At 41.4% G+C, this 24,551-nt stretch overlaps 4 protein-coding genes across 5 annotated transcripts in view; 3 read left to right on the forward strand and 1 right to left on the reverse strand.

Moving 5' to 3' along the window:
- Window positions 1-18,071, reverse strand: part of LOC306961596 (uncharacterized protein) — a 41,265-nt gene extending 23,194 nt beyond the window's left edge. The window contains exons 1-2 of the mRNA XM_079554426.1: window positions 17,934-18,071; window positions 15,084-15,215 (exon numbers count right to left, since the gene is read on the reverse strand). Of these exons, the coding sequence (XP_079410552.1) occupies window positions 15,084-15,131 (48 nt within the window). The 5' untranslated portion in view covers window positions 15,132-15,215; window positions 17,934-18,071. The remainder of the gene's footprint in view (window positions 1-15,083; window positions 15,216-17,933) is intronic.
- Window positions 2,514-6,188, forward strand: LOC306960622 (transcription factor SOX-10-like). Its single transcript, XM_079553080.1, has 4 exons — window positions 2,514-2,669; window positions 3,003-3,605; window positions 3,857-4,125; window positions 4,229-6,188. The coding sequence occupies exons 2-4, from the start codon at window positions 3,169-3,171 to the stop codon at window positions 4,990-4,992; spliced, it is 1,470 nt and encodes a 489-aa protein (XP_079409206.1). The 5' UTR covers window positions 2,514-2,669; window positions 3,003-3,168; the 3' UTR covers window positions 4,993-6,188.
- Window positions 7,536-9,499, forward strand: rnaseh2a (ribonuclease H2, subunit A). The gene is made up of 9 exons (XM_079553549.1): window positions 7,536-7,624; window positions 7,819-7,953; window positions 8,040-8,111; window positions 8,237-8,363; window positions 8,454-8,541; window positions 8,651-8,788; window positions 8,877-8,964; window positions 9,043-9,166; window positions 9,277-9,499. The coding sequence occupies exons 2-9, from the start codon at window positions 7,827-7,829 to the stop codon at window positions 9,428-9,430; spliced, it is 918 nt and encodes a 305-aa protein (XP_079409675.1). The 5' UTR covers window positions 7,536-7,624; window positions 7,819-7,826; the 3' UTR covers window positions 9,431-9,499.
- Window positions 17,810-24,551, forward strand: part of mast1a (microtubule associated serine/threonine kinase 1a) — a 50,234-nt gene continuing 43,492 nt past the window's right edge. The window contains exons 1-2 of one of the 2 annotated variants that reach the window (XM_079554424.1): window positions 17,810-18,361; window positions 24,200-24,231. In XM_079554424.1, the coding sequence (XP_079410550.1) occupies window positions 18,323-18,361; window positions 24,200-24,231 (71 nt within the window). In that variant the 5' untranslated portion in view covers window positions 17,810-18,322. The remainder of the gene's footprint in view (window positions 18,362-24,199; window positions 24,232-24,551) is intronic. The other variant, XM_079554425.1, reaches the window with a different exon arrangement.

Genomic DNA, 24,551 nt, shown 5'->3' on the forward strand with positions numbered 1-24,551 from the left:
AAAAATGCTCCGCGCTACGCATTACTGTTGTAAATTGGAGAGGAATCTGAAACATTATAATGGGTCTGTCATTTTAATTTGCAGCTCTACAAAAATAAAAGCCAAGGGCGTCTGTCGCGAAGATGTTCTGATTGTGTTCAACGAATAACGCACAATTCTTGCCCAGCCATTTGAAACTGATGGATATTTATTTCTACGTTTCTGTAAAAGCTTCCGGGCATTATCTGTATTATATTTTTTATTATCATTTTTGTTATTATTATTATTGTGCGTTGGTTATTTTAGCAGAACGCAAAAATCCAGGCCCAAGAAAATGCTTAAATAAAATGCTTTAATTAGGCTATTTAATATCACGTGTTTATTTTCTCTTTCTCTTAGCTATTTCTTTTGTTATTCCTTCTATTTTGTTTTATCTTTGCCAAAGGTTATATAAATTGAGATCAGGAGTTCATGTTCGCGGGCATTTATGTGTTTTTTTTCCCTCCCCCCCTTTCGCAATAGCTTAGTCCTTTATTAGGCTAATTCATTTTGTTCACATAGACCACTAAAATGCAACCGTAATGTGGCAAACAATATCATTTCAAATTATTCACTAAATAAATATTACCCGTTTAATCACATTGAAGGACTATTACGCACCACGGTTACGCGCGGCCTTAACTTGATGAGCAATTGGCAACTAACTTTTTGGTTGAGAATTAACTAATCAGAGACTTGGGATTATTTACAAACACGTACTTTTATTTGCTTAACCAAATATTCACAGTGAACTGCACACAATTGCTCTGACCACCCTAAATTGCCCCTCAAGAAGAAAACATAAAGGCGCAATGGGTCGCTCTTGATGAAAACTTATCAAGCCACGGATCAACAGGTCCACAGTGTATAAAAAGCGACTATTCCTCATTGTCCGCGTGCGTGGAAACACCTTTCGTGTTGGCCCTGCTGCGCACAGTCCCTGGGGGCCACGCATATCCAGATGTCCCCCTGCACTAACTGAACCCTGTCCGTAAAACCGCAGCCTCCACAAGCAAATGCGCGCAACAGCACAGTTTGGACAGTTTGATGCCTCGAACAAATCCACAGAAAGGATGCTCCCCTTTTGGCTTTTGGATTCACTCACTTCCTTCGTGGCCTCGCGTGGGTCCTATAGCGTGAAGGTTAAAGCGTGTCCATCCCTGTGTCCCCATTTCCAAAACTTTTCCTGGGTTTTAAAAAAACAGAGGCGAGCAAAAGAGAGAGCAGTGTCCCGTCTGCAGGCCTTCAGCGTGAGTGCGACTAGTGTCTATGTTCGGACATAAGGGAAGAAGGACGCACACATCGTTCTCTGTTATCAATTTTTTCCATGTTTGCAGCACAAAACTGCTTTTTGTTCCTCATTTTTTTCATTTACGAGGGTTAATGGATAGAGGCTTGGGCGTTTGATCACATGGCTACAATTCACCTGAGATGCACACAAAGGGAGCAAAGAGAGCGCGGAGAGAGAGCTGCAACGCAGACACTGGACACATTGTTGTGTCCGGTTGCGCTTCAGATGCTGTTAAAGTCGATTCTCCTCTTTCAAATCACTCCCTGCTTTGCAACAAGGTCTAATCATAGACCGAAGATAGAGGGTCTTTTCGGTCATAATAATAAAAAATAATCCTCTTCTGTCATTTTTGTTGTAGTGTCTAAGTTATTAATAAAGGCCTTTACGCTGATGCGCACCGCAACGTAGGTGAAATGAAACAAAATCTCTTTCACAAAATAAAGGTGCAAACTTGCATCCAATCATCTTATTTATTATTTCATAACATTACATCTTCTATCAAGATATATCTTTGGCTTGTCCTGCTCACATTTCAGTGAAAACCAAAAGCCTGCGGGACAACACACCAAGCCTGTTTGGAAATTAAACATATGATTTGTAATATGTTTACAAATCAATGTTTTAGTTGGCTTCTTGTACGCTACAACGTCAAGAACCAAGACCTAATTCTCCTAATTTCACATGTCACTGCAATCTGAGACTGCACAACGTTTAGACAGAAGCGCGTTTTAATCAAAACCAAAGATACTGTGCTAAAAAAACAAAAAAAAAGGATACGTTTTAATCCGGCAATAGTCGAACTATATCTGATTTGAGGGTCAAATACAACTTTATTACAAGGGCTCTGATAAGGAATTAGGGGAGGTTCAAGGTTGTCCTGATGTGTAGAAGTTTACAATTGCGCAGTGGCATTTTGAGGAAGGCGGCCACACCGTGCCATAACTCCAGTCCTGATTGTTTATTTGTTTGATATTACATGTCAACGCGTCCAACAAAGCAGGCCTTTTGCTGCCTGTAAATGGACGCTCTGTGGAGCGAGCAAAGCCGCTGCAATGTAAAATCTCACCTCTTCTACTTGGACATGTCCCACTGATGGACGGAGAAACATTAACGCTGCACTGAGGGCCAATGACAGCGCTGACGAATAATGACTGGACCAATGAGAGGGCAGTCTTGGCCCTGTGGGCGGGCTTCTGTGTGTTGGAATGCTGTCTCTCTGGGAATGTTTTCCATTTTTTTCCGCTGCCAGTCCGTTTCACAAGGCGCTCTTTAAGCACCGCTGTCGCCACACAGAGCAGCCATTCATCGACGCCACAGTCAGCCACACACTCCCATGTCGAACCACTGGACAGCTCAATTGGTAAGTTATGTAATTTTAGAACTACATTTTTAAACAAAATTCAATAATTCAACTTATTTTATAGCAACAGTTAACCTAAAAAGCTCCTTACAATACGCCCTGTGCTATTCTATGTCGATAATTAATAGCTAAGTAAAGTAATAGGCTACAGTAGGCTGGAGCTGCTTTATCAAGCACGAATTGGCCTGATATTTGCTGTTTCGCAGGCAAAGGCGATCTTTCAAAAAGTCCGAAAAATATCCTACACTCCATCGCGGAAGAAAAACAAAATATCCAACGGAATTTCTAAGCATTATGAAATGTTTTTTAATGTTGTTTTATTTTTTCTTACAGTTATAAATTGCAAAGAAGAGTTTCGACAGACTTGGATATTTTACGCACAGTCATGGAGTTGATAGCCTAAAGGACCTGTGAGCGCTCTCTTGAAAGACAACTCCATCTTTACATCAGAACAAAATTGATTATAGGCTTGACTTGTTTGAGACAACGGTGAAACACTATGTCCGGCGAGGAGCACAGCCTGTCCGAGGCGGAGCTGAGTCCTGGGGGATCAGAAGATGCTCACTCGCTGTCGCCAGCGCACTGTGGGACGGCACGCGGCCAGGATTCGCCTCTGGGCGGACAGCAGCAGCTCACCACCCTCTGCGTGGCTGAGGATTCAGAGGACGGGGTCCAGTCCAGAGCCAAATCGGACGAAGAAGACGAGCGCTTTCCAATCGGTATCAGGGAGGCTGTGAGTCAAGTGTTGGATGGCTACGACTGGACACTCGTACCCATGCCAGTGCGCGTCAACAATGGAAGCAAAGCGAAGCCACACGTGAAGAGGCCGATGAACGCATTCATGGTCTGGGCGCAGGCAGCGCGCAGAAAGCTGGCGGATCAGTATCCACACCTGCACAACGCCGAGCTGAGCAAAACCCTAGGCAAACTATGGAGGTCTGTATGACCATTTTGACACGCACTTGCGCGTTTCCTGTTTTCTTTATCCTGATGTCAAATGTAATTTGCCTGAGTGAAGGATTTTAAAGGCATTTTCGTTTCTAAATACACACATACACCAACACACAATCATATTATTAATGTTAAGAGTCAATTAAAGACAGTTGTCTCTGTTCAACAGCCAATAAAATTACATTTTGTGCAGGCTCTACCAGTAGGCCTATCTAAATTGGTCCCTGTTTCCTCAGGCTGCTAAACGAAAACGACAAGAGGCCATTCATAGAGGAGGCGGAGAGACTGCGGAAACAGCACAAGAAGGACTACCCTGAGTACAAGTACCAGCCCCGGAGACGTAAAAATGGCAAACTGACGACTGTTAGTGAGACTGACAGCCAGGGTGAAGGGGAGGCTAGCCATTCTCAGTCCCACTACAAGACGCTGCACCTAGAGCACAACGGGGCTGGATCTCCTCTGAGCGACCTGCATCATCATCACCATCACCACCACCATTCTGCAGGTAGGTTTCCACAATATTAGCTTAAATACAGAGAACTCCCCATCACTTAAGAATCTTCAGATTGTCATTCATGAAAATGATCACCCCTGTCTTTTCTCTTCAGGTCACAGTCCCCCCACACCCCCCACCACCCCAAAGACAGAGCTGCAGTCGGGGAAGTTGTCTGATTCCAAGCGAGAGGGAGGTGCAGGTGGATCAGGAGGGTCCAGGGGTGCACTGGGAGTAGGGGCTGAAGGAGCGACGGGTTCTGCCTCATCTGGCGCAAAACCCCACATCGACTTTGGGACCATGGACATTGGAGAAATTAGCCATGAGGTTATGTCCAATATTGAACCTTTTGATGTCAACGAATTTGACCAGTACCTGCCACCCAATGGTCACCCCCAGAGTGGCAGTGGAGCGGCTGCAGCGGGACCTTCCACCTCCTCATATGCCTACGCTCTGGCCGCTGCGAGTGGGCATTCTGCCTGGCTGTCCAAGCAGCAGCCCCAAACCTCCCCATCGCCTTCAGACCCTGCCAAGGCCCAGATCAAGAGCGAGTCTGCAAATGGTAGCCACTATGCCGAAGCCTCGTCCTCACCTTCTTCTGGCACCCATGTGACCTACACCCCCCTCAGCCTGCCACACTACGGCTCGGCCTTCCCTTCACTGGCCTCCAGGGCTCAGTTTGAGTACGGGGAACACCAGGGGCCAGGAGCCTACTACGCTCACTCCAGTCAGGCCCCAGGGCTGTACTCAGCCTTCTCCTACATGGGCCCCGCACAGAGGCCCCTGTACACCACCATAGGAGACCCCGCCAGTGTGCCCCCCTCCCACAGCCCCACACACTGGGAGCAGCCTGTTTACACCACCCTCACAAGGCCTTAGAGGAGCGCCGTCAAGTAGACAGAATTATGGGAAGTGTGTGTGTGTGTGAGGACAAGTGTGAAAGCAAAGAGTGCTTGTGTGTCATAGACTGTAGACTGTGGACTGTCAATTTCATTGGAAGGTAGTGTAGACTTCTACTGTCTATGACATGTGTGAGGTGTGTGCCTGTGCCATTTTGATGTTAGAGATTTATACTTTTTTAGCCATTACCCTGCAAGCATTCATAAGCCTTACAGTCTTAAAAACAATACTCAGAGTACTCATGTGTTACAGCCAACAAGATTTCAAGTGTCATCATGGATGGGACGTAGAACATGTTGACCATGGGTAACTTTTGATAGTAACTGGGTTTATAACAACATAATCAGATGTTATTAACCAAACTAAAGGAAAAGTTTAATGTTATTGTGTTATTTTATATAAGTAGAAATATTATTGTTGTTGTCAATATTGTAAGTGTGATTGATTTGATTTTACACTCAAACATCAAATGCACCACTGCTTTGGGAAAAGCATACTGTGTTTCAAAAACCCCAGGTTACACCGACCGGCCAGATCATATATAGTGGCAAAAAAAAAAATTCTCTGACTGTAGATAGCGTCTCTGTATCCGTTTGTACTTACACCGACTTCACTGAGATAAATAAATAAGCAATTTAAGGGGAAAAATAGGAAACCGAGAGGGAATGAAAGCTCTTAATGATGTATTTTAGATTCTGTCTTGGACACTTACCTCAGTCTTACTTTGCTGGTGCCAATAGCAGGAAAGTATCACACACCTGTAAACAATGAGAAGATTAAAAAAACACAAGTCAAACAAATCTAACTCTCTTGTTTAAAATTTACATTTTTCTGTGACTGAAAAAATCCATAAGTGCAAAGTCTTTACTATTTTTTTTTTTATAATAACCAATCAGCTGAGTCTTAAGGATTAGGATCACATGTACTACTGCTCTGAGCTGCATTTAGGCCAAAAGCATGTCCTAACAGTGTTTTATTCTATACTGTGTCGAAACTGCCAACTTCCTTTTCAGCAATGTGAATAATGGTCATTACCACAAGCTTCACAGTTATTATGTGATGCATATTTTATACTGACCCTCTTACCATGTTAATTGTATGTAGGTAATACATGTGTGTCAAACCTTGCTTCTTCCATTTGGTATAATTCTGGTTAGTTTTGTAAACATTCACTTGAGTATTTTGCTTCCTTATCAGAAAAGCAATGTCAAAATTATATTGTTGTCATCTATTAAATCAATTTATTTATACAGTGTGCGTAATGTTGTTATTAATTTTACACAGCACTGAGATATCATCATCAGTAAAAGGTCAAAATGGCCAAGTAAAGAACTAAATGGTGTCGACGTGTTAACTGTAATAACAACACAATCAGTGCCTCACCAATCTAAGCTGTTTAGAGCATTTGTGTGTGCGGGAGGCTAAAATTGACTACTAATTCCCCACATTTAATCGGCTAGGGACTGCGTGTTACTGAGAAATACAAAGAGAGCCATTCAGAGATGGAAAGGGACTGAGCTGCAGAGAGAGAGAGCGAGGGAAGGGTGGGTGTAAGTAGTCAGAGGCAAGGCCAATTTCAACTAAACAAGCAGCGTACACTTGGACGTTTGTTGCTACATGTGCTTTACACTACACCTACAGCAGCAGGGTGGAGAATATTTTAAGAAATTATTATCAAGAGTTTTTTTTTAATCGTTTATCTCCTAAATAGTTAGGAGATAAATTGAAAAAATAATAATAAACAGAACATATTATTGTAATCTATCAGAAGAATGTCTTATTGTTATTAGTCTGTGGAGGTATGTTGGGTCAAAACTCAGTTTAGACTTAATTTGGTAAACAAGATTATCAAAGATAATTCAGGGTAACTGTACAAGTAACCCACAAACCCCCTTCAAAATAGCTATTTAAATTAACTTTGTTTCTGTCTTTCCATTGTTTATTTATTTTATACAGCAGAAATAGACTGAATTTTAAATTTGACTATCTCAAAAAACAAAGAGTAACATTTTTATCAGTTTAAGAGAGCTGGCCGAGCTGAACGCATTTCTCATCACGCAATATTATTTAGCCTATTTATTTATTTTACCTATAATCTAAAAATGCATTCAGTGAGTGATCTAAAATGTATTCTAGGTCTATGTAATTATTTTTTTTGTCAACCTACACTTTCAGTTTGTAAAAGCAAATAATAAAATCCTGGTATTTTTACAATCTATGGTCCGGGTCCAAGCCCGGTTGGCTGAGTAAAGACACCTCACTCAGAGAGCTTTCACATAGCTAACACTGGCTCACTTTACATTGCGGAAAAGAACTACCTTAACAAAGTGTAACTGCAAAGAGTAAATCATCTACCAGGTATTTTCACCACCAACTTTCTTGCCAAATGAGCCTCACAAGTTCAAACAAATGCAAATGTGACCAGCCACGTTTAGTCTTCACGCTGCAGTACTTCCCGCTCTCTACAGAGGGCAACAGAGCGTCGATGAGAAAGAGACGATCAAGAAAGTATCAAATCTTACGTCATCATTAGGGCGCCAAATCTGCAGCACACAAACATCTACACGGCACGCGAAGTTTGTGGATATCTGTCAGTTTCAAAGGTACAAATGTTGTCGTCTACTTTTGTGTGTAGCGATGATCTTAATATGCAGGTTCACTATATCGGTATGTAATTAACTATTGCGTTCGTCACCTACATGCATCCTGTAGCCATACACTGTGTAAAGTGTTAGCTAAAACATTTAGTCTGTCAAACGCATTCGATACTCCAAACAAAACTTTTGCATCTTGTTTGTCTCGCAGCACCACAAATGGAGCTCGGAGCCTTTGATGCAAACAACTCTGTCAGCTGCAGACTGACCTCTGAGATCCCCAATGTGTGTCTGGAGGAAGACTGCTGCCTGGGCATCGATGAAGCAGGCAGGGGTCCTGTGCTGGGTACGTTCAGCATTACACATTTTCATTGACAAAAATTGAAAAAAAAATCTCAATATACCTGATATCTCGTTGTTTATTTAATGCAGGACCTATGGTGTATGGTATATGTTACTGTCCAATTTCCAAAAAAGAAGATTTGAAAGGAATGAAAGTAGCAGGTAAAGCAAAACACTTCATGCGTTTTTATTTACACACCGTGATCTGCCTGAAGTTTTATGAAATAATTGTCTAATCATTAAATAAGTCTCCATGTTTGATTCCCGTGTATTTGTTTACTTATTAGATTCAAAGACTCTTACGGAGGCAGAAAGGGAAAACCTCTTTGAAACCTTGCACCAATCCAAGAGCTTTGTAGGCTGGGCTCTGCAGATACTTTCCCCTAACACCATCTCTACCAGCATGTTGCAGAGGTGCTTTGGTACAAATTGACTTAAGTATTTTCCCACCACAATTTTGTTCAAATTCTATGATTTTGTATTTTTTTTAAATATATTTTTAAGGTCGAAATACAACCTGAATGCCCTTTCACATGATACAGCGATTGGTCTGGTTCAATATGCCCTAGACTCTGGAGTACAACTTAAAGAGGTATGCTTCTGTATGCTTCTAGAATATAAAGACGTAAAAGTCTACAAAAGCGCTTTACATTTCTGTTGTTCGATTCTCTTCTTGATGAATCTATTTGACATTTTTGCAGGTCTTCGTTGACACAGTAGGACCGGCAGAAAAATATGAAGACAAGCTTTCCCAGAGATTCCCTGGTATCAAAATTACAGTGAGACCTAAGGCTGACTCACTCTTCCCTGTTGTCAGTGCAGCCAGTATCTGTGCAAAGGTATGGCTCTCGAAGGTCTTGACATTGTTTGTTTCATTGTATTGTTAAGTTACTGTGTACAAGAATTGAAGTATTCGTTATTTTACAGGTGGCCAGGGATCGAGTTGTAAAAGGCTGGAACTTTGCGGAACAGCTTGGTGATGTGGATACAGACTACGGGTCAGGATATCCGGGTGGTAAGTATATAGACCAGTAAATACAAAGCAAACAATCCCTGGTATTTAGAATGTAATTTATTTTTTCTGAAATTGCAGATCCAAAAACAAAAGCCTGGCTATTGAAGTACTTGGATCCAGTGTTTGGCTATTCTCAGTTTGTTCGCTTTAGCTGGAGCACTGCACAGACTTTGATGGAAAGCAAATCCGTTGCAGTTCACTGGTAATTCCTCATCCATCCATTTTGATAAAAAAAAAGGGAATGCCTCTGTATTGTTTCACATGACCTTTATAATGGCTTAGTTTTGTTCAACCTTGTCATCTCCTTTCCAGGGATGACGACGAGGAGGATGGAGAAAAAGGTGCGCAGAAGCTTAACAACAAGTCCATGTTGTCCTACTTCAGTGCTTCAGGAGCAGCGCAGAGGCAAACTGCACCCCATCGCTTTTTTTCTGAGCGGAGACTTAAAAACATTAACACTCTGTGAACACGGTCAGTTAGGTGAAACAAATAGTAGTACAGATTGTCACCAAATCACCATCTTGCAGAATTCATGTTATGGTGTAATGTAACAGTAATATGTTTTATATATTAAAATATTGTTTTTACAAGTCTGTGTTAAAGAAACTTATTTCAAAAAACAAAAAACAAAAAGGTTTTCTAGCCGGCAAAGGCAAAGCTCTGCAACAAGTCTGATTTTATTTTTGTTGCACTACTGCCCTCTACTGTCTGTTAAAGTAGCACTTGTACAGGATCAATTGTTCATCCACATTTCCATTGGGTAAGTTAAATAGGTAAATGAAACTCCAATTGTTTTTGTTTTAAGAAATTGTGGTTACTACTATACACGATCCGTACCTTAGACCTTAGACAGACTATGAAGAATTTAAGAATCTTCCTGAACAGTAATAGCTGTCAACACAAAACATACAAGCTATATTTTACATTAGTCGACTGCATTAAAAGGTTGCCATGAAGCCATCTTGTCTCTGGAGCTAGTTCACGTGTGGTTTTGGTCTGGTCTCCTCCCATACCCTCTTGCCACAGTTCATGGCTAGAGACGAAACCGCAAACGATGACAAGATCACTATGGAGCTCCCCACAAATTGAGATGAGGGTCCTCTGGGAGCCGCTCTTAGGGCTCTCCACGTGAACATCTCTCTGTCATAGGCTGCAGTCCGGGCAACAGGCTCCATTCTGGTACTTTCCAAGAAATATCCCAAAGACAAGAATAAGTATTGTTCCTCCTGGACAATTGTTACTGAGTTGTGTCCATATCTGGTGAGGTGTTTAGGTCTTCAGCCGGTTGGTGCTTCGCACAATGGAAGATGTGTTGAACGTCGTCCTCCATGCAACAAATAAAATACTGTCTGACTCCTCTTCTTAGGTCCATTTATAACTTCCTGTGTCCCAGACTAATCCACCTAAGTATCATGGTGTCCTACTGCGTCAATGGGATTAAAATAGGCAGATCTTTGCCATAGAGCACAAAGGCAGTGATCTATTTCAGCTTAAGACTGGCCAGTATAATTCCATTAGATCAGCTCGCTACAGTCCTGAACGTTTGAAAAAGAAAGAATGTGTGCAGGACACACTCAGTGAGTTTAAATGACCACTGACATAGCTTAGTGAGTCAGCCACAAGTCTTTGTTACTAATTGCTAATTTGACAGGTGACCTGCTACTGTACCCCTGTGGTAGCATGTAAACACAGCTTTGTACTTCAGTGGTATGTGATATGGGTGATGGAATCTATAGCAATTACAAATTATCTGGCCTTATAAACTATTTTTGATTTTCATTGTCACAGCGAAGGCCTTCAAAATCAAAAAGGAGTTTCCTTAATGTCAAACTCAACTTCTGCCTCATAATCCTTGTAAAACGGATCAAGCTTCCCATGTTTTCCTTTTTATAAGTCAATTTTGTTACGTCAAAATCACAAATGAAAACTACCTAATATCAAAATATTGCTTCAGCACCACGGAGAGCTCCAGTGTCCAAGACCTGAGGTCAGCATGTCTCTGCTGACCTCAGGCCTCTGCTGACCTCTCTCCCAAAGCTTATTACACACAATACAAGCTCTTAATTAAACACTTATTGGATTAAACTAATTCTTTCCCGCAAATGACACAGAACAGATCCCATGAATGAGCACGTAGTAGTGGTGACTTCCACAGTTCATTCATGCTTTGCTATATATTGGTATGTATGATGTATTAAATATACCAATACAGGTGAAACACAGAAAATTAGAATATCATTCAAAGTTCATTTATTTTTGTAATTCAACTTAAAATGTGAAACTACTATATATCGACTCATTACATGCAAAGTGACATATGTCAAGCCTTTATTTGTTATAACTTTGATGATTATGCTTATAAGTCCATCTTCAAAATGTTCAATTTTTATGAGATTCTTAATTTGAGTTTTTAACAAGCTGAGCCGTAATAATCAAAATTATAACAAATAAAGCCTAAACATATCTCACTTTGCATGTAATGAGTCTATTATATATTAGTTTCACCGTTTAAGTTGAATGACAGAAACGACCTTTTAAATGTATGTATTATAGAATTACAAGCTCGGGTCCTCTTCCAGAGGCCTGGGGAGCTTTAATCTATCCTACTTTATGAAAAAACAATGTAGGCCAAATTTTATTGAGCTGGGATTACATTTAGAGTGTTACCACACCACAACAGAATTATTAACAGTGAGTAATAGACGATCACTGGGTGAGACAGCGGGTTAGGGTTTTGTCTCGGGTGTGTACCCAGCTCTTCGGGAACCAGTGTATTCAGCACAGTATTTCACCACATTAATATTAATAATATTTTAATAATAATATTTCATTGTCTAGGTTCAGGAGCAGGACTATGCAACCAAGGGTCATACCAACACTTCCTTGCTGGCCAACCATTCCTTTCTACACCTACCATGCCTCTAATTTATTTTGAATATGTTTTAATGAGATTAGACCAAACAACAAAATAAATAAACTAGATTTCACTTGTTTCAATTATTAAAAATGTAGACACATTTACAGTGGGGGCCCTGGTTCTTTTGGGAACCCCTGATCTAGATCAATGATTCTCAGACTGTGAAACTGTTTGCACTTGGGCCTCTTCAGGTGGTACTTAAGCAGGTCATCTGCAATTTTAGACTCAGTTTTAATAACAGAGGATTTAATTTATGCTTTAGTAATAGTAGTAGTTAGGTGTTTAGAAATAATGTAAGCATATTTTGATCTTGATCATGACCTGGTGGTATTTAGAAGGACAGATAAGAAACACTGATCTAGATGAAGTTGTTTCTTTTCAGGAATTAAGTTCCATCTTGTGTCCACTTGGGGTCACTGTTGCAACAATATAAAAACTGTAGAAACTACAAATAATCTCATACCTGTGTGCATATATAATTTTGTGCTGGGTAGCTTTATTCATTTTCTAATTATGCCTTATTGTCTTCAGTAGTCCATACAAACACTCAAAGACACTGTGTATCTTAAACCGGTCCCATATTAAACAACTGAATTGAATAGAGAAGTGGGCTCTCTGACCCACTTGAACCTAATGCATCACATTATGCCTCATTCTGAACCCAATCTCATCCTCTCACTTCTTTGTTAGCTGTGTATATTCATGAACAAGCCCCAGTCATATGGTGTTTTATTTAGACACTCATCCTTCCACTCACGCCTTTTAGCACAGCTGTAGTCTATGACCCACTTCTGCTGAGACAGGAGCTGAGCTGAGAGGCAGGTAGAAGCCTGGGGGGAATGAACTGTGATGGTGCTTAGAGAAGTGGACAGAAACATGGGGCTTCTAAAGTAATTGAGAAAAGAAAACAAACATATAGTTGAAGGCAAGCCACTCTGACGTATGTGAAAGTTAAACTAGATTTTCTCACAACGCATCAATATTTTGTGAATCTCTCAAATAGCCTTTAGTTATTATTATGGCAAAGGTTTCAATCATGGAAATATATCTAATAGATGTCGACCGATGTGGGTTTTTCTAATGCTGATAATTGGGGATTGTGATTGGCCGATGACATTGCGCACCACTGATATTTTTGGCCAAATTAAAAAAAATATTTCAAAACGTGTCAGTGTTGAACTATGACAACAGGGGGTGCTGTATATTCATGTTTAGTAGGTACTTCAGAGGGAGTTGTTTAAAAGACAAAAATCAGTTAGATTCCAAAACAAAAAAGGGTAAGTCTTTGGGCCCAATCGTGGGTTTTTAAAATGCAGACTATAACGTAACATTTTGCGCTTATCAGGAGTGCATTTTGAGATCTTGCTACTCTAGACTTTTAAGCACATTTAAGTGGGAAGTACTGGGGTGCCAATGGTAGGCTCCATCCAAAACCCTCAAATAATAGCATCTATGTCCTAATCCTAGCTCCTGATCCTTGACCTTTCATTGGGTAAACTAGTAGAGCCCTATGCAGTTAGGAACTAGAGCTTCAACGGCATTTGCCTAATTCGACCGTCCTTACCCAGGGCGAAAAACACAGGGGAGGTGATATCACCAACAGCTGTTTCCGGAAAAACTACATCCCCATATTTGACAACAAAAAACACTCCTACTACTGCCACTTTAATGACTCAAACATGAACCACAATAACGATAATAACGATATGAAGCCACACAGAAAACAGATGATGATAAAAAGCTGTTTCAGATTTACCTTCCATACCTACAGCTTCATCACGAAAATAAAAAATGCTCTGGTCAAATATTCCACCAAATCCTGTCCTTTGGTTCATCTTCAGCGAAATATGCTGCATTAACGCACAGTGAGTTCTGCTCCTCCTTATGCAATGTATGCAAATCAGCCATGTGGCTTTAGGTTGCCTCGAAATGAAAGCAAAAGCACAAACTGCCTTCATTTAGGCCATTTACTGAGGCGGCTCTTTAAAACAGTGATTGTGCTGTGATGACTCTAACATGTATTTTGTCACTTGTATAAAGTTTGGCTTGAGCAGACTAGAGACCAGAGATTAAATGTGCGCCTGTTAATAAAGTTTTAAAATGTGCGCCTGTTAATAAAGTTTTTAGTTTGACCTGCGAGAACCTATAATTCTTAAGGAAGGACACAAGTCAGCGCAATGTAAACGAGAAAATGAATGAGAGGCCTCCATTAGAGCAGTCGACCTCCTTTTATAAGCGACACACTCTCGCAAGTGGCAAAGGCACATAGTGCAATAGCTCCTCCACTCGGAAAATCTCCATTAGTTCCGTGCACCAGGCACAAGATCTGGCTCTTGGTCTCTTATGGTTCCAAAATTATGAGCAAAAGTCTACAACACAAATATACATAAAATAGGGGCACAATAGGTGCACAAACTTGTGACCGATTTTCACCACAATGTTTTTCCGCTCCCCTGAGGCCTAGGAAACTGTGGGAGGGCTCATTTTAAAGCTCTGAGTGAACTCTTTCCCTGTCACTTATATATCGTCCTTTTTATCGGTTTCGGACATATCAGTCTTTTTATTGGCCAGTTAGTACTAATGTGTGTGATGAACGTGTTCCTTAAGTGCTTACAAATGCACCATTTCACCACTTAAAGGAACAGGCCACTGTTTTTACATACAGAAATATGTTCTTACCTGAGCTTAGACGAGTTGATGCATACCTGTCTGGTCTTTGTGCATGTCCTCAGTCACGTAAAACGACCAAAGATGTTGTAGCATTTGGCCTCTCCCAACGTATTCCTATAGCTCCAAACGGGGGTGAAGTTGGAAGCTTCTACACTCTTCCACGAGCATGCACACAGACCAGAGAGTTATGTATGAACTCGTCTAAGTTCAGGTAAGAACATATCTCAGTATGGAAAAATGTCCTATTTCTTTAACATATCCTTTAATGTCTGAATACTTGTTATTGATATTATGGAATGCGCCAATCATCCGTCAGATTTTTTTTATGGTTATCAAACACAACCCTCTGTATGATATCTGTATGAAGAAAAACATATAATATTGACTATGGATAATATTTTAACAACATATCAACAAATACTATCCCTAAAGTTGAATAACCTTATATCTGTGGTCTGATTATTACTCAGTCACTCTGCCTATGACATGAACAGTCCTATTTGTGATAGATCTTTTTACCCCTGTGATTTACCTCATCTGCAAACCCGCAGTGGATCTGAGGCAGCATGGCACTCAGCATCTGTGAAGACACGATAGCTGACTTGGCTCTGGTGAGACAGGCTCGGACAGGAAATGGCACAAGCTGCACCCCTGACTCCCAGCCCTGCCAAGAGGAGGGAGAAGACCAATGTTAGCTCGCTTAGACCAACACACAAACAATGACACAAATATATAAAGGGCCATTATTGTGCTAAACTAACTTTTGTGAGCTCTTAACCATGTTTTGTTTTGGTCCCTTGAGTTGCGTTTTCATTCATGCCTTTTTAAGATAAGATAAGATAAGATGAGATAATCCTTTATTAATTCACAATGGAGAAATTCACTTGTTAAATCAGCTCTCAAGAAACACTCAGGGTGTGCAAAATAGACAGGAAATGTGCCATCAATTAAATAGTAAATAAAGGTATCTTATGTACAATGAATGTTTGCGTAGCCCTCTCTCTGCAGATGTCAGCTTGTTTCCTGCTCAAAAGCTCAAAACACTCAGTTCCACACACTGATGTCACGAGGTGGTGCTACTACGTTTTGCTTAGGAGCTCAGTAGGAATGGACTCATAAAGCACAACTCTCAGACAAGATGCAAATATTTACATATATGAAAAAGAAAAGCCCAGACTAGATTAAGCCGGGCCAGAACTAGACACACCAGGAGGAAGTGATGAACTAGCACAAAACAATGGCAAGGTGGTGCTTAAATACTAAGGGGGGGCAGCACAGAATCAGTCCAGGTGCTGCGGTATGCTTATAAATGCTAATGTGAAAGCACGAATAAAGCGTAAGATTGGGCCTTTAGCCATAAATGTGTGCATGTGTTCATACAGCCCTTCCCGGAGCTCTCTCAGCGCCTAATGAACAAAAAGATGTAAAATGTATGTCATCATCAATTATTAAATATTAATAAAAGCAGCAGCAGCAGCAGCAGCAGCAGCAGTGAAATGTACAAAGAAGGTGAAAAAAGCTGTAACTGGGTCGTGGATTTTTTACTTGTGACTCTATGTAAGGCTTGTACAAATGTGGAGTGAGTGTTGTTGACAATGACAAATGAAGCATTCTTTACAAGATTTGAATATTGCAAAGTCATATATCTACAATGTTCTTTGTGTCTGAGTATTGTTTTTGGGGTATGTCTGTGCAATACATAGGGATTTTATTTGTCAGTGAAGGAAGGGTAAGAAAACCAAATATGGAGGGTATTCATGACCTTATATCTTGACATTTTCTCCGTAGGCTTTCAAGCGGCAAGTCAGAATTCTGAATGGCGCAAATCTGCAGTCATTCATTAACATTTGGATCAAGGATTGAATTAAATGAAGTGAAAGGAGCTGTGAAATGTTATGGCGGTCAATCCCCTGACAGCTGTGGTGAGTAATGCATGACGCTTGATGGCATTTTTGTTGGAATAGGAATACCTGAATAATAATAAATGAGGTGGCTATCTAACAGGGATTCAAAAGAAGCACCCTACTGTGTATATTTATATCTTATTGGCACTGCTTCATTTGTGATTGATTAGTTACTGAAATACGTGGAATACAAACCCTACTCATATCTCTTCGGATATTTGTGGAATTCTCTAAAATAGTTTCCAGTTCCTTCCCCAGAAATGGAGAGAAAGGGCATACTTAATAATAATAGCTTATAATCCATGTTAGGTGGTTATGCATGTGCACTTGGACCAGTGATACCAGTGGCGTGTACAGACATTCTGAGGGACAAGTGCTCAGCCAAGAAAAAAAAGTGAACTTAAAAGTTTGTTTACTCAAACTGGGGACAGCACAGTTCTTGTTCTTTGATCAGGCTGCATGAGTCCTGCAGAGGAGTCCAAAGGAGGAATGAAGCGCACCTGCAATTTGAAGCTGTTGTGTATTAAAATTGTATTCTAGTGAGGCACATATTACCAGGCTATAACCCATTGCACCAATCAGTGGTCCACTTAAAAGGCCACGACTTGAGCTCTATTTGAGTTTGTGTCTGACGTACTCTTGGACCTTTCTGAAAATATCTTCTAACTATAACGATCACTAACAAAAACTATAAGAAACAGTCTTGTCTTGTGTTCAAAATACCCACAGCACAGCTCTTACTGTAAGAGTAGCATTTTAAAAAGCTTCCTTTGAAACCCATGCTATGCCGATGTGCTCGCATAGGCAAGCTTAGGCTACATGAACACAACATCCACGATAACAAGTAATGGATGTGATATAGTTTTGTTATTAAATCTTGTTTCAGTCAATTAATATCTGCTGCATGCCCTTCGAAAGCCATTTTAGCCAATGAAATGAAATGATCACGAGAGCAAAAGCGTCTGGCCACGCAGGGGTTAACCGTCTTTTGGTTGTGGGAAGTGGGTGGTGGATGATGGTGAGAGAAGCCTGTGTGGTAGCAACCATCCAGACACATTTTAGTGAGAAAACACAGCAAAGGACAGAGGACGAGCGAGCCCGCGGCAGAAAGATTCACGAGCAGAGCTGTGATTTCGCTCATGGACCGACTTCCGCGACGGTGTGCGTAAACCAAAAGGGACGCGACGGGTCTGCACATTTATATCGCGGGCTTTTTTCTTTTCTTTCTTTCCCCGCCAGTGGGACGATCTGGATCTAACATGGCACAGTGATTTTATTTTTCATTTTTAATTCGGCTTTTAAATCGTAAATGTGGATTGACGTGCAGGTTTGGCTGATGCTTGTTGTTGCATTTATTAGCGCGTTGTAACGGTTAATAACTTATTCTTTTTTTTTTTTTTAACTGACATTTTACCTTTTGCTTTTGTGTGCGAGACAATGCCATCGTCTGCTCGGACCGGACATGTTTACAAACTTACCTAATCTCTGCTTTGGACCGACAGCTTGGCCTTTCCCGAGGGGTGCACAGTAGTGTCTCTCTCAGCTGGACCTCGCCGAGCACGCCGATCCCATGCCTCTGCTGCCTTTCGGCCATGGGGTGTCCGCGGAGGTCCTGCACACAGGTGGCGCACGCTGAACTTCATTTATCAACAATTGTGGGGGCGATGCGGGAGTGACTTCCCCCCCCTCTCAGTCATTGTAATACTCTTGTTAGTCGCGCAGATAATGGTGCGGTAGAGGATTAAGTGACACACAGTGGTGCCCGTTGTTGTTGTAAAAGACACGCTGAAGTGGCCCCACGTCCCTGTAACCTGGCAACCACAGGAGCCACGCGACCTTGCTCCAGGTGTGAACCCGGCCACGTGCCATGGATGACTCCGGGATCATCCGAAGACGAAGGATGCAGGTGAGGAATAACAATCCGTGTCCTTTACATTTTGCCTATAGCCTAAAATACAATCTAAAAACGTAAACTTTTGAGTAGCATCCTGTTTTTGCACATTGATGTAAGTCTTGGTTGTGTCTTTTGAGTGTCTGTGCTGTGTTCCTTGTAGTATAGTAGCTACTAGAGCCTCTTGCTTTTTGACAACTCGTGAACTCAGTGAACTTTCTGCTGTTGTGTTATACAAGCACATTGTTTTTTTTGTAAAATAAGAAATCACCACTGTATCAAACAAATGACCCAAATCGTGTTTACTTTGCTCTCTAGCCATAATAACCCTGAGCTATAATGAAAATAATCGTCAAACATCACAAAATGCATCAACACTTTTTATCCTCCTTGTATTGCATTAATGATCCAACATGCTGTAGTTGAGGGCTGCCTTGTACTCCTGAGTAGGTGTGTTACTATGTTGTATATTTGCATAAAATTCAATGATGTAGTCACTTAGCCATCTTGACAGACACAACAGCCTCCAGTAAAAGCTTCCAGCCAGCCTTTGTGGTGGCGGTGGGGGCGCTGAATGAATCAAGTGCGGTCCTAGAAGGCACAGCTCTCTTCCGAGCCATTATCTGCCAGTTCCCCTCTGCTTCTCTGTGAACGAATTTACAGTAAATGTACTACCGCCGCATCTTGCACTGTTAGGCTGCTGCAGATGATTGCTTATCATTTATAAACACAAGACAGGCACAGCTGGAAAATTGTGCAAAGGGCTGTCGGCTGGTGTTATTACTACCAGCGTGACCGACTTGACTTCCCCGCGTCCTGGGCTTCTATTGTTTAAACCTCTTGGATTAAAGCATATGCTAAATTAAAAGATATTGTGATAAGTCTCTCCTTCATATCCCCCTAGGTGTCATTTTGGTCTGAGCCACCTTTAAATGTACTATTGTTCATAGCCACTGCGAGCTGTATGTGTCTTTTGTGGCAGCATAGTGTAATTTTCCAAGCAGTGATGTAATGTTTTTGTGTTTGGGGACTTGCGCTCTGCCTTGTTGTTGGCATGTTTTCCATTCAGTAAAATAACATAGGTGAAATGTCGATGTAATGTCTTATTAATGTCTAAATCTAATATATATAACAGTCAATTCATTGATTGTTGCCTTAATTTTGAAGTTTCTGCTACAAGAACAACAAACAGTATTTCATCCATCACACGCCAATTCAGCAACCAAATCAGACTGAGACAGAGATGCCATGGGGTGAAGGCGACATTTTGGAGAAAGTATAAAGGCTTCAATCGACAGAGAAGCAGCAAGACCTAAGTACAGACTACTCTTGGCCCAGATGGACTTTGTATCCAGCCACAACCCACTGGAGCTGCATCAAACTTCGCTTTTAATGAGCCCCTCCCTTCACTGGATTGCACCCTGAGTATATTATTCATGTTTTTATCTGTGCATGTCAAATTGACTCCAAGCCATGCCCTACTGTGCGGTCCCATCAATGAAGTGGTCGATATCCATATCTCAAACCGAGAAAGGCTAAATGCTGAGGGGCTTTAGTCGGCCCATTAGCTGGACTAATGGCGAGCCCTCTGGGAACTCAACCAACAACCAGCAGCAGATGGGTTAAGGGATGAAAGGTCCCGGGACAGGACGAGATGGGCCAGAGGAAGCTGAGGGGGAGGGAGGGGCTAACACAGATGGGGCTACTGTACGGTAGACTCCTTTAAGTGGCTATTACAGCATCGGGATCCCCTTATGGGCAGGGTCCACTTTTACTGCGAAGGGGTCAGGTTACCTCTCTAGATTCAGCAGTCAATAGTTTAAAACCAACATTACAGTCAATACAGGATTTCTTCAAAGTGGTACAGAGTGAGGTCCGTCTCCCCATATGTGATTGCTGATGTGTTGTGTTGTCTTCTCTTACTGTTAAAAGGTCTCTTTACAATATATAGAAATACCTAGGCAATAAAGCAAAATATGATAAATCCTGTTTCCTCATAGGGATGGATAGTGATTCGAAAAACAAAATCTATGCTCAGCCTTTACGGTTGAACAAACAAAGTCCTCAAATCTAATGCTTGTCTGTGTCCCTCCCTTACACGCTGTAGCTTAATTTGTCCAATATTTTGTTCTGGGCAGCATGCCCATCCTCAATATGCTAAGCACCAGGGATAAAACTGTGATCACTCCAGAATAGGTGGCTTTCTCTGCCAAGTCCTGCCACTCACTGCCTTCCTACTGTGTCTCATCTTGCCTGCACTGAGTAAGCATTTCCCCAAAATTTTATGATTGATTATCGATTTAGATAGAGTCTGCTCATTTAGTGGTTTTGATTTCGTATCTGTGCAAGTTATTGGTACATTCCAACTTTCAAGACTTTGCTTTGCTGTGGAAAGTTTGTGGAAACCTTTTTCTTTCTTTTTTTTCTCTTTTTTTTTATGAGTTTGAGAAAGTTTTGACCAAGAATCCACAGCTTTTGAAGTGTATTACTGAAGGCTGTTGCTGCTGAGCTGAATATTGCACACCAAGTGACATTTGCCTTGCAATCTGCTGTCTTTTTGGCAGCGGACACACAGCAGAAGTCTCACGCACTGCCCAGAACAGCAGCGTGATACCACTCTCTTTTGTCTTGGACACATTGAACCCTGGACAACGATGATATTGAAGTGACTCTTGACACTCATTGTCATCTCACAGTCACTCTCTACACAGAGTTTTTAATGTAGGTCTGTTTTCTGTTGCTGCAGTTCATGGTGCGCCCCAGTTAAGACTCAAATGAGTAGGATAGCCTGAAAACAGAAGAGATAAATGGCTACCTTCTAGTGTGCCTGACATTCTGATTTAGAGAGAGAAACTCCTCACTCCCTACTGTTTGGTAAAAGTAAAAGTAAAACAAAATCACGTTCAGGTGTTGGGTTAGTCCTGAGCCGCTGCCACTGAGTGTGCCGCCATTGTGGTTCAACCTGACCAGCATGTTTTTGGAGGAAGGGGAAACCGGAATACCCGGATGAAACCTGGCAGGTTGCCTTCAGTCCTCCTCTGATCCTCTGAAACGGTGCACCATCTCCTGGGTTTATCCCTTTTCCAGAGCGTGTTGTCCCACACTGCTCAGCTCCTCCACCTCCTCCTTCCTCTTCCTCCTGTGCAGCTCCCTCTGCCACACAGTCTTTCACCACCTTTACAATAGTAGGCATCGGAGGCATGTGTGGCTTAGCTGCAAGTCTTGGCCAGATACCTCCTCATTTGTCCCTTCACTGTTTCTTGCAGCACCTCTTGTGACGCCTCCACTGTGCTGCAGGGGTGGGGTGCTCTTGGTGCCTCTTGAGTGTTGCAGAAAAATACATTTGTAGGTCTTTAGCTAATAGCTCATAAGCTAGCTGTTTGTTGACTTTTTGAAAAAAGCTGGGTCCTTCATTTGCCTTTCTCAGTTTCTATGTTTGATAGTATCTGTCCAAATTGGTCTTCTGTTTAGTTAATCAAATTATGGAACAGCCTACTTGAAAAGCCCTGTGAGGTGACTATATTGTGATATCTGGCTTTACAAAAATAAAGTGATTGAGAACATGTCACACTAATTCGTTTGTGCATTTGCTTTTGGCAAATCGTTGTAATTTTTGTGTATGAATGAATTACTGCACCGTTGCCATAGTCACTTTGAGTATTGTATAGTTTCATGGCAACAACACGTACAGTAGCTGCATTTGGACAGCGAGGGGTAGCAGGTGTTGGGGTTCGATCCATCCCATTAACTACCCCATCTACCCACCCCCACCCACACACACGCAGTTTATTTACGAGTCTTACAGGCCCCCCTCTTTCTGTGAGTCACCCTGGACGAGCTCACTTCCCCTTGATCATGGACTCATTAGCTGCCCCAGAAAGTGCTCTCCTCGTAATGAGTGATGTCATTCCCAGACATATGACTGCTTTCCTCTGACCACCGCTGGGACGCCGACACAGGCATGCTAAAATAAGTTTCTGACACCCACTTAGCATTCATATTTTGTTACAAGAAATGCAAAAGAGAGGGCGGTTATTTTCTTTGCTTGACCAGAAAGGCCTATAGTTTCCGGAAGTTCCCTTATTTATTTTCTTACATTTTCCCTTGTTAATTAATATTCATCTACTAGTATTATTTTCATACACTACCATTATTTTCCATTCTGAACAGAACTCTGAACAGTGTCAAAACAATGAATAAATATACCATTGGCTTCTGCTCCTGTGCTGTGGCATCCTTGCGTACCATCAGTGATGTGTTACTAAAGTGTAATAATGAGGAAACAATTATTACATTTTATTAACTTCATTTTTTATTAGCTTAAAACTCCCCCAAAAACCCTGAGCCAAAAGTTGCTCTGGAGTTAATGGTAGTGGCAGCATAATTTTAGCTCACCATTAGCACATAGTCAGCGGAGCTATAAGTTATTATCGTGCATTTGTGATTCCCAGTGGGGTTGCCCTGGCTCCGCTGGCTCCCCACAGCTTTATATTAAGTGCATGTTTTAATGTCTCGCTGAGTTGCTGCCAGAGGTTCTTTTTCACGGACATATTCAAATCATTTAGACTGTTTTTGACAGCGGAAGTGGCCACAATAGTTGACTAAAATGGTGAAGAATTTATACAAATCATTGTAAATATACATTAAAAAAATATTGAAATAAGGTGGGATGCAAAATATACTGCTAAACTATGGTTATTATAACAATAACCATATCTCAAGAAACCACGATATACAAAATCACTCATTCATCGACTCTTTTTTTGCTAACATAGCCTCATTTCGGACTTTGTATTTGTCTATTTTTAACAATTTGCTGAAAAACCACATTGCTTGCATTTTTTGCTTGAATTTAAAGCAGTACCTACTAAATAACTTGTTTACATTAATGAATAATTTTCGTAGTTCCTCTGGGAGTAATACAAGTGTTAAAGGGGTGATCTCCCCCTGGTGTCTCTGGCCAGAAAAACACAATTGCAACTTCGCTGCCTACAGGTTGGAGGCCCCAATACACGCTAATAGTTGTTAGCACATTAATAGTACAACAAAGAAGAAGCTAAGCTAACGGGCAAAGCTAACTGCAGGCTAGCGGCACTTAAACAGTGTTTACAGCCAAGTTTGAGTGAAAAAAAATCTCCATTGTGTAATTAGATGTACAATATACCTCTTTTCTGTCAGCGTAGTATTTACTCTCACAGATAATTAATGAGTAAAAAAAAGACACAACATGCTACAAGACCTGCAGTGGCACTTATGGCCTCTAGGGGCATTAGTTACTTAGTACTGCTTTAATTGAACTTACTGCTGAAATGGTTCGCCTGAATTAGCCCAATTTGAAACTGAAACTGAACGGGTATCCGATTCACACGTTTTTGTCTTCTGATGTAACGGCTTTTCGTCATAGCAAAAAGTGGATGATGGTATCGCCGTAGCAGATAGTGCGGGCCGGAGAATGACTCGATAAGGCCCAGGACGGGCTGAGGAATTGACAGTAACCTGATCGTACCATAGTCCTGTGTTGAATAGAATCAAATCAGGACAAGATGGGCAACACACAGTATAAGAGATCCCTCCCAGTGGATTGTAATCACATCCCAGCCCTGTCATGCCATAAATACAGCAGCAAATAATTCTGAACTGATGTTGGCTTCCTCTCGTTCCCTCTTGCATCAAAAGCAGTTGCAAAAGTCTTTGGTTAAAAGTCAGCGCTGTTTGTTATGTGCTTAAAATGCCACTTGAACATGTATTTGTGTAAAGAAAAAAAGTACATTGATGTGTTGTGGATACTGGATAGAGTATTTGTGCATACAGTTTCTAATGTGATTTTTGCTTATTTTTTGTCTTTCTCCCCAGAAGGATCTACCTCTGCCTCGCAAAAGTAGCAGGTGAGTTTGCACACGTTTTTTTCCATAGAGAAGGGTTGTTCAAGTCATCATCTGTACCACATTTGCATAAAGTTGAGCCAATGCCCAAAAGTTATATACTGTAGGTTTTGTGCCGCTAGCTTTACCTTCAGAACTCACCACAAAAGCTTAAACCAAATGACACTATGGAAGGCTGCATTCACAGATCTGTATTATTTTTCCAGTTCAGAGAATGGGAAGTCTCAGGCAAAAGCCCTTTGCATGTCAAAGCAAAGTGGCCCTTACCGAGCCCAATCTGCAGCACCACTGAGCTGTGCAATTCGAAGTTCGGCTGGAAAAGT

The sequence above is a fragment of the Gobius niger genome (assembly GCF_951799975.1).
Source record: "Gobius niger genome assembly, chromosome: 3".
Classification (NCBI taxonomy): Eukaryota; Metazoa; Chordata; class Actinopteri; order Gobiiformes; family Gobiidae; genus Gobius; species Gobius niger.